Genomic DNA, 9,224 nt, shown 5'->3' on the forward strand with positions numbered 1-9,224 from the left:
TTTGAAACAGGGACTTCCAGGCTGGGTCTCTGCTGTGGGGCTTGTTTAGGTTCTTTGTGTAGCCCCCAGCCACCCTACTGCCATGGTGGCCAGGAGGCTGCCCAGGAGTCAATGGTGACCCTGGGCTTCTCCTGGGGTGCTGGTCATCTGCCTTGAGGTCTGAAGGCACCTGTGAGCATCCCAAACGGGGTGAATTGTGGTGTGGGACGATGCAGAGAGCTAGTGACTGCGTGGGGTTCAATGAGCCTTTCCCATAAGGGCCGTGTGGCCTGAGTTTCTAATACATGTCACGTTTCTCAGGCTACAGCCATGGTGACTTGAGATGGGAGATGCTGCTGGCCTGGGTGGAAGTTGTAGCAATATGGGTCACACTGCTGATGGAGCCATTGCAGCGGCTGGTCAGAAATCCTGGGCTCTGCCCTGGCCCAAAGCACATGGCACCGGATGTGTGTGGCAGTGCGAAAAGCCATGTCTGAGCCTCTGAGTCCTGGGTGTGGGATAAAACTCTATGCATATCCGCTCCTGCTGCGTAGCAGCAAGGAAGGGAATAATTTGTTTTGGCTGCCTCTTGGGAGCTAGTCTTTAAATTAGTAATTCCTCCTGGGCTTTATCCCAAAAGTTTCAATTTTCCCTGTCTTCAGAAAATCTACATGAAAATATTTGAAAAAAAAAGCAAAACAACCCCAACACCGCAAAACCTCTGACTTGCTCCTTTCAGTTTAAGCCTCTTATGCCATTTGATTCAGCAACTGCTGCATTTTAAAATCTCCATTTGTTTATGGATTAGTGGTTTTGAGTTTTTGTGTGTGGCGGTGTTGTTGTTTTTTTTTCTTTCCCCATTCCCTTCCCAATAATTCACACAATAGGAGCAGGGTTTTTCCCAGCTCTCTGAATTCAGCATGACCAGATTTAGCATCAGTTTAGCCCTTGCTAAATCTAGTACGCCTGGATCCTCCTGAGCCAGCAGAGCCACTCTGGCTGGTTTTTGGGAAATAGTCTAGAAACCAGAGCACATCTTATCCAAAGGAGGCAATATAGCATGAGGTGGTGAGATGCTGAAGCCTTGATGAAAGCTAGAGGGTTGGGAGTTTCTTGGGAAAGCAAAAGAGGGGTAACCCTGTGTCTGCCAGGGCAGCGTGCCCCCACCTTGCTGGAAAATGAGGCTAGGAGAATGTCCCTTTCTTCAAACCCTTCCCAACAGCACATACAAAAAAAGCGTGAGCATTCTGAGTGAGTTTTTTATTGTCGTAACTATTTGTAATGTGGTAATGCACCAGAGTGTAGAAAATACTACTGCTCTTGGAAGTAATTTCAGTGGAAGCTCTTAATGCTGTTTTGTGCTTGTAATAATGCATTAGCTCTGATCTGGTTTAGCTTGTTCTGAAGTTTAATGGGAGTCTTCTTTGAACATATCTGAGAAGCCATCAAATCCTCTTTTAGCTAAAAGTCAAGCAAGCTCCTTGGAGAGCAGTTTAATGGGATTGCTACTAATCTCAGCCTTGATACTCTTCCTCCATTGGGCTAAGCTTGCCGAGAGCTGGGGCAGGTCCTGGGGGTGTTCAGCCCGGGAGCCTGCTCAACACAGGAGGTAGCACCACCACCTGAAGCTCTGCCCAGCTGCTGTGCCAACCAGTGCTATTGGCACGCTCATGGCATGGAAAAATAAAAACATGGTAGCTAGCACTCGACTTCTGGCTGTGCTTGGGAACTGTTCTGAGGGGAGATGGGACAGGATGCTGCCAGCTTGCAGGTGGGAACTGTAAGATGCTGCTTGTGTGCACTGTGCTGATGGCCTCTGGGCTGAACAAGTACTTGTGCCATCGCTTCCAGTGCCAGGCGGGTGATTTGGGAAGGCACATCTCCATCCTGAGGTCCCCTTTGCCCAGGAGCCTTGAGGGACATCCTGCTCCCCGCTCAGGCAGGTGTTTGCAGGGGAGCTGCTGGCATTTCCGAGCATCAAAACTGTGAGGCCAACATGTCCGTGTTGTCCACTTCAGGACCCCCAAAGCCACATGGTCAGTGGCTGCTTGCATAGCCTCACCAGCATTTGTAAGGCTTTTCAGATAAATCAAAAGAGAAGATCCCTGCCTTAACCAAGCATGCTGTCTATATTAGACATAACGATAGGGGATGAACATAAAAGGAAAATCAAAGGATTAAAATAAATGAAAATTAATAATCTGAATATATTTAAAGATCTGGGCTAAAGAAGAGAGACAACAAACCATGGGTAGAAGTCAAAGATCATAATAAAACAGGGAGTTATGATGGAAAAAAAGGGAGCCATTTGTTTGAGCTGAAAACAACAGCAGTGGTAGCTTTCGTAAATAGTCTTCTTCCTCTACTACTCAAATGTTAAAATGCTGGCTGATATGTGTGCCATTGGTTTAAATGAATTTAACTGGTTAAAAAAGGGAAATTTAGAATATGATATTTAAATGTAGCAAATTTTTCTCCTGTTGCTTTTAAATTTAAAAAACGGCTAGGCTATCTAACTCTTTCATGATGCAGCAGGTGTGGTGTTCGACTTTGGGCCCAGGTTTCCACAAGGAGAGCAAGAGCAGAGGTAGGAATGAACTCTTGGTCCCGTGGAAGTCACTTGTGTATTACCTCACTGACTTTTCAGGTAATAGGGTCCACCCTTGGCAATTGTTGCCCCTGCAAAAGGCAATTTTCTGCTAAATACAGTATAGCAATAGCGCCAGTGCCCCAGAATGCTGTCCAGGGTCAAGCCACCTCATTCTCTCCCATGCAGCACCCGCTGCTCTAATGGACATCCAGGTCTGGGTACAGAAGGAAGCCCATGAAAGTGGAATCATTGATGTTGTCGGCGTAGACGCCGTTGTTGTCTCCCTCCCCGTACACCTGCAGCCAGACCTCATCCCCAGAGCTGAGGTGGAGCAAGACGGAGCCACTTGCTTGGTCAACGTTGTTCTTCTGAAACTGGTCATAGGTGAAGATCACCGCCTTGTCCTTCTTGTAGAGGCTAACCTTGACGTCCGTCAGGTAGACCGTCAGGTGGTAGGCGAAGTAGTACGTGCCAGGGATGCTGCAGAGGAACTTGCCGGTGCTGGCGTCATAGTGGTTCTGCTCATTGTAGAAGATCTTGCTGAAGCGGATGGGGACATTGGGGTGGGGGGCTCGCTCCGTCAGCCCCACGCTGAAGGCGGAGCGGTAGACAAAGCTGCCTTCACCCTTCTCCCCTTTCTGCCCTGGGTATCCGGGAAATCCCCTCGGCCCTTCCCGTCCCGGGACTCCCATTTCGCCTTGGTCGCCTTTGGGACCTTGCGGACCTGGGTGACAGAGTGGGGACAGAGAGCTGTTTGCACTGTGCCGGCAGCCGCTACCCACCGGCCCGAAACGCAGAGGGGGCTGTGGCATGAGGATCTGCTTGGCAGCGTGGAGCAAGAGGAGTCCCCTGAGGAAAGGCTGGATGACCCCAACACCCACCATGAGCTGAGACAGCGAGCGGAAAGCCCGCTCAGCCCCCAGCCATGTGCGGAGCTGCCAAGAGCAGCACGTCTGAAAAAACATAATTAATCGGAAAAACAACCACCAGAACAAACTCTTTGACTTGGGTTGTGGGATCTCCATCCCTGGAGATATTCAAAAGCCATGTGGACAAAAATCAGGCATGGACCCACCAGATGTGAGACCTCCTGAGGCTGGCCCTGAGTGCTGGGGCTGCCCAGGGCTCCAGCACCGATGTACCCCTGTTCCTCACCAACCTTCCTCTCCTTTTTCTCCTTTTAGTCCGTCTTTTCCATCTTTCCCGTCCCTGCCGGGGAGCCCGTTGTGGCCGGGATAGCCAGGTGCTCCTCCCATCCAGTTGGCACACGGCGTTTTGGGGTCGGGCTGGACCTCCTGGGTGGCCACCTCTGTGCAATGGGGGGCCACCAGCAGCAGCGAGCAAAGGAGGAAGCTTGCTGGGCCACTCATCATTGGTTCCTGATATGGACAATCACTGTGTTAACTTTAAAGGTTAACAGGAAAAAAAAAAAAAAAAAAAAAGAAGAAACCTCCCACCTTTGAATAAAGAGGAGGCACAGAAGGCTAATGTTTGAATTAGTATATTTGAAGGAAAGAAATTCCCAAGGGCCTCTCCTCATCCAGCATGGTGCTGGCATGAGCTCCATGAGCCAAACCAGGATGGGGCTCCTGAGAGCAGTGTGGACCTCAGCCCGGGAGCACATCCAGCACAGAGGGGAGCAAACACCAGAGTTACCCCCAACAGCTCGTGGGCCCTTTGCGTGGGCACAGACGCAGTTTGGCACAGAGCATGGCAGATGCCAGGGTTGATTTTGCAAAGCTCTGCTCAGTTAGCCACGACATGCTTCAACTTCTGCAGCTGATGGGAAGTGCGGGTCTGGCAAAGCCCGTTTCAAAACCTCAGAAGCCTTTAAACTACCTGCTCAGCTTATCACTGCAAATCCAGCCTGCTAAGCTGAGTCCATCTAATGTGAACAGGAACTACAGCCAGGCTTTCCATCTCCTCTGAGCAACTGTATGAAATTATGATACTGTTTTTTTTCCACCCAAATTATGGCTTTGGATTACAGGAAGACAAGTTGCACGGTGTTCAGGCACTGTAGGGTCATACTCTCCTTTAATCTAGTTTCCTTGCTAGTCAGAGCAATTAGTGCAGCTCCTCAGAACCAGGTTGGTGGTGACACCCTGTGACCGGCCTGGAGCTTTATTCTGATGCTCCCAAAAATCAGTGGGACTGTGGTGGGTTTGGGTCAGAGCTTTAGGAAACAGATATTTAAAAATTACTATTGTGTGATACTGCTCTCTGGGCAGAGTTTATACCCTGGAACAACAAAGGTATCCTGTTAGGAGCATTGTAAGTGGCATAATAGGCAATAAAAAGTGAGTAACAGCATGGCCATTAGAGTCCCTTAGCTCTGTAATTTCCAAGAAAAATAATAGTTGAGAGCAATTCCTTTGCAGGGTTGATTTTCCTAGGCAAGCTATTTAAATGTCAGATTTTAAATAATGTCGTCTTAGCTCTCGTGTAATTGCTGAAGCAATTCCTTTGAAAACGAAGCTAAATAACAAAGAGGTTACCATGATTTCAGCTTTCAAAGAAAACTTCAAAGCTCTGCCTAATGACTTTGGTGGGTAGGAAAGATCAGGGAACTCCTAAAACCGTACCCACGCTACTGAGCTCCAGCAATCCAGCAGCAATGCGGCACCCTGCGATGGGGCCGGGGCCCTGGCTCAGGGACATTTCTGGGGCTGAGGGTGCCATGGGGTCCAGTGATCACCCACAAACCCGGGTGGACGAGTGAAACAGATGTCTATAAATCCTAAAAGTGGCTTGGTTTGGGAAACAAGGGTATGTGTGTTTGGGCGCATTGTGGCCACTTTGCCGTGCCCCGGTGGACGGCACTAAGTGAAGGGACCTGCGTCCCCCTGCCTGGGTCCCCTCCAGGTCAGCTCCATGCGTGCACCCCTCCAAAATCAGCACAGGCGGTCTGGGGACATCTATAATAACTGCACGAAAACACACTAGTGTTCAATAAAAATCTGCCTCAAAATTGCATTTCTTGAGCTGCGTTTTGGTGCTTTTGTTGGGGCTAGTTCTGCTTTCTCATATGCTGCCTAGAACTCAAATACACTACAATTTTAGTGACATGTGATCAACAGACAGCCCAGGAGCCAGGTCTTCTGCTGGCGCAAAGTTAAACCCTCCTTTAAGGTGAAAAGTGGTGCAAATTTGAGGCAGCCCAAAGCCGGGCTGCAGGCAGCTTTCCTGGCAGAGTCCGTGCAGCTGCTCCAAAGGGCTGGGAGTGATGCCCGTCCCACACAGCATCCCTGGGCAGCTCTTCACAGCCGTTATGTTAAATGATCTGGTTTTTGCCTTTCTAATGAGAAAAGCCTTGTGATATGTAAATATAAAGCTACTTCTATTGCCACAGTTTGACTCAACCACAAGTGGTTTGCTTGTTTGAGAAACGCAGCAGTTCTCTGGCATAGGTATGTCATACAAAGGGAAAGGTTTAAGTTGTGTCTGCCAGCTCCGAGTTTAAACTCTGGTTTAGCTATGATATCCCTTCACTAGATCTTTCCCATTTCTTTTTGTCTTTCATTTGATGCTTGGCAGTGCGACCTGAAATAATCTGCTACAGTACACTTGGTGGCTTTCATTTATTGCCCTGGCAGCTACTATATTAAAAGCTCATATGCGTTATATGAAGATTATTCATTTAACAGCAGAAATCAGCATATCATCCATAAGAGCAATGCCATTCATAAGTGCTACATAGTGATTCAGACCATGATTCAGAATTTAAATTTCACGTAACACTATATAAATATTATATATGTATATATATATTTTTTAAAACCGCACACCTCTGTGTACAAAACACAGAACAAAAAAATCCATCTCTTTTTCCAACTCAGCATTTTCTTCAAAGGCTATTATGCAGGGGTTTGGCTCATGTTGGTCTTTTTTTCTTTTTGTTATTGCTTGTATCATAGTTTTTGCTGTTGTTCCAGTGGTGACTTGCTCCAGGGGGCTCACACCTTAAATCTGGGTGGTGCAGGTTCCTGGTAAGGAGCTGAAATGACTCAGGGGAGATTTGGGGAAACCAAATATTCCCAGGAGTCTTCAAGGAAAGAGGTGAATCGAAAGATGCAAGTGCAGTATTCACTGTTACAGCCATGTGGGTTTTCACTGTTGTTCCTGACTACTTTTGATTTAGGAGTTTTGATCTCTAAATAGTGTTTCCAAAAACAGGGGTATGAATCTCAGGGAGATCCGTTATTCTTGGTTTAAAATACTGGCTGGCTATTCTGAGAATTATTCTAAGAAAGGAAACTTCTCGCAAATAGAAAATTCTGTTTGTCTGTTTCAGCCCAAAAGGAGAGAAAATCCTGAACTTAGTAAGAGGGGAAAAAAAAAATAAATCATGCTTACCAGCTGCTTTGAGTCCTGGTTGGCTTGCTGCAGTCTCTTTGGAAATGAAGCCCGGCTACCACACAGCTGTCCCTAAGGGCGCGGGGAGCTGTCAGCTCAGGCACTGCATTTTCCATTTGCTATTGCGCATGCTGACCTAAAGTTAGGTTTTCCCATTAATTTTTCCTGGCCATCACTTAACTTTTGGACCACTTGTATAATCCGGTGACACTGGGATAGCTTGAGAAGACAGCCTTAATGGGGAAAAGAGGGGTTTGGGAATTGGCTGGGAACTGGAGGAGCAGTGGTTTGCTGGAGAAGCCCATGGGAATGCCTGTTCATCCAGGGCTGCCTCGTACAGCACAAGCTCCTGCTCCCTGGAAACTGGGAAATGTTGTCAGCAGCTGATGGAGAAAGTATGTCCACAGCCTTGCGTTAATGCACTCAAGTGGGATTTTTTTTTTTTTTTTCAACATGTTAGTAAATGAATGATTATGTGAGAACTTTTGGCTTCTCCTTTTAATGGCAAGAGCCATTCCTGCTGGGAGGCTGCTGCCGCACCAAAGAAGGACAAAGCTGCCTGAGGAGAAGGGCAGTGCTGGGGAAAAGATTTGTCTTAAGCCAGCCAAGCTCATGCCAGTGCTATTGTAAATCATGAGAATAATTTCAGCTCTACGGATGGCTTTCAACCTATCACACATTTTGGCTTTAGGTCAAAACAAAGTCTGTTTTTCCCTGTGTCTCGCTCCTTTTAAAACAGAGGATGAACCTTGGAGAGAGGAGGCTTTCCCTCTCCAGCCGCTCCAGGGCAGTTCAAGGTTAGTTAGGTGGGACCTTGGCAAACCTGGGCTTGTAAAATCAGACCAGGAAAAAATAGCGTGATGTGTGTTGTTGCAATTGGGCTTAGGGAGCTGGTGTCCTCGGGAGAGGGGAATGCTAGTGGAACAGTATCCTGAATTACTGAGTTGTTGGCTATCTGAAAAGACTAAAAGGATGCATAAATGAACACATAAATAATTTCTTATACGTAGAGCTGGCAGTCGGCAAGGGTGAGTTTTGAAGTCATGAGGAAAAGGGTGCAGAAGGGAGGAGCCGCAGGATGGCTGCTTGCTGCCTGCCTTATTTTGGTCAAGCCCTTAGTCCAGCATTTGAAGAATTTGATTTTTTTTTTTCTGAATGATGGTTTTTCCATGCAATGTTGAGACTTAAAAAATCCCTTGTGCAACTCCAGAAAAATATGCCAGAGATCTAGTTGGATCTGTTGTTGTCTTATAGTATAAATGTGATTTGCTAGAGCCCTGTGTGTGTTTGTGTGTGTGTGATACCAATGTATATGTCGAAGTCTCATCTCCTGAGCAATGAATGGAGGAGCACGATCTTGGAACTGAAATAGGAACTTTTTCTGCAGTGGAGATGACAGGTTTTTGGCTGCCTCTGCCCAGGGTGTGAGCAAGACAAGGCTGTTTTCCCTGCCAGCTCTTGGCTTGAACCCCAAAATGTATCACTGAGGTATTTATTAGGCTGACAATATTTGAAAATTGGACCTGATGTGTTCAATAGGTAATGCTGCAATTACTGCACCACCTTTCAGCTGTTAGGAAAATATCACAGCGAAAAATCTTTCAGCAGTCCATCAGACAGCCTCCCAGATGTTATCTCTGCCTCCCAGGAGGCAGGTGGAAGGCAGCGCTGGCTGCCTGGCTTATCTCTGGGGATACAAACAGCTGATATGACCCTTGTGGTTATGTTGTCATACACACTCGGTTTGCAGGTTGGTGCTGGCTCCTGTTCCCACTGCAGAGGGAGATATTGTACAATCCACTGAGCTATTTCTGGCTGTGTGATAGGAAAACATTTAAAATGCCCTTTGCTTTGCCTGCTGACAAGCAAAATCTGCCACCAAATGCGGACTGGACCGGCAGTGCCTGCCGCTGCAGCGCTCAGAGGCAGTAGCTCTGGCTGGGGCTGAGGGGGCTTTTTGGCACAGAGAGAAAGCTGCTGTCCCCAGGTCCTGCAGGACCTGCTCCTCTTTGTACCGCGGTCACCAGATCTCCAGGGCAGGGCACACTGCCCGTACCTAACTTGGCTACAAACCTCGCGCTGAGCCTGAGCTTGTTTTCTCTCTTGAATGTGATGCAAGCCTGTAAATATGAAAAATACAAACCCAATTTGATGGATTGTGGATCACGGTTTTCACTAGGAACTAAAAATAAGCAGAAGGTTATATTTAGCCATCTATAAACAGGAATAAAATAGAGCAGGAGGCTCGTTATCAGCTGTGCTCCATCAGTGCGGTCACGGTCCCCAGTGGTGCGATCCG

The 9,224-nt window shown here is 47.5% G+C and overlaps 1 protein-coding gene across 1 annotated transcript; it reads right to left on the reverse strand.

The window, feature by feature from the left end:
- Positions 1-1,224: 1,224 nt before the first annotated feature.
- Positions 1,225-7,170, reverse strand: ADIPOQ (adiponectin, C1Q and collagen domain containing). The gene is made up of 3 exons (XM_065640513.1): positions 6,926-7,170; positions 3,729-3,948; positions 1,225-3,293 (listed from the first exon to the last, which is right to left on the reverse strand). The coding sequence occupies exons 2-3, from the start codon at positions 3,940-3,942 to the stop codon at positions 2,767-2,769; spliced, it is 741 nt and encodes a 246-aa protein (XP_065496585.1). The 5' UTR covers positions 3,943-3,948; positions 6,926-7,170; the 3' UTR covers positions 1,225-2,766.
- Positions 7,171-9,224: the final 2,054 nt, after the last annotated feature.

This window comes from Caloenas nicobarica, chromosome 8 (genome assembly GCF_036013445.1).
Source record: "Caloenas nicobarica isolate bCalNic1 chromosome 8, bCalNic1.hap1, whole genome shotgun sequence".
In the NCBI taxonomy this organism is placed as follows: Eukaryota; Metazoa; Chordata; class Aves; order Columbiformes; family Columbidae; genus Caloenas; species Caloenas nicobarica.

Bases quoted from the DNA above. Each gene is read 5' to 3' on its own strand.
- ADIPOQ (XM_065640513.1), bottom strand. From the start codon at position 3,942: ATGATGAGTGGCCCAGCAAGCTTCCTCCTTTGCTCGCTGCTGCTGGTG. The intron at 3,294-3,728 runs GTTGGTGAGGAA...TCTGTCACCCAG, and splicing joins AGGAGAAAAAGGAGAGGAAG to GTCCGCAAGGTCCCAAAGGC.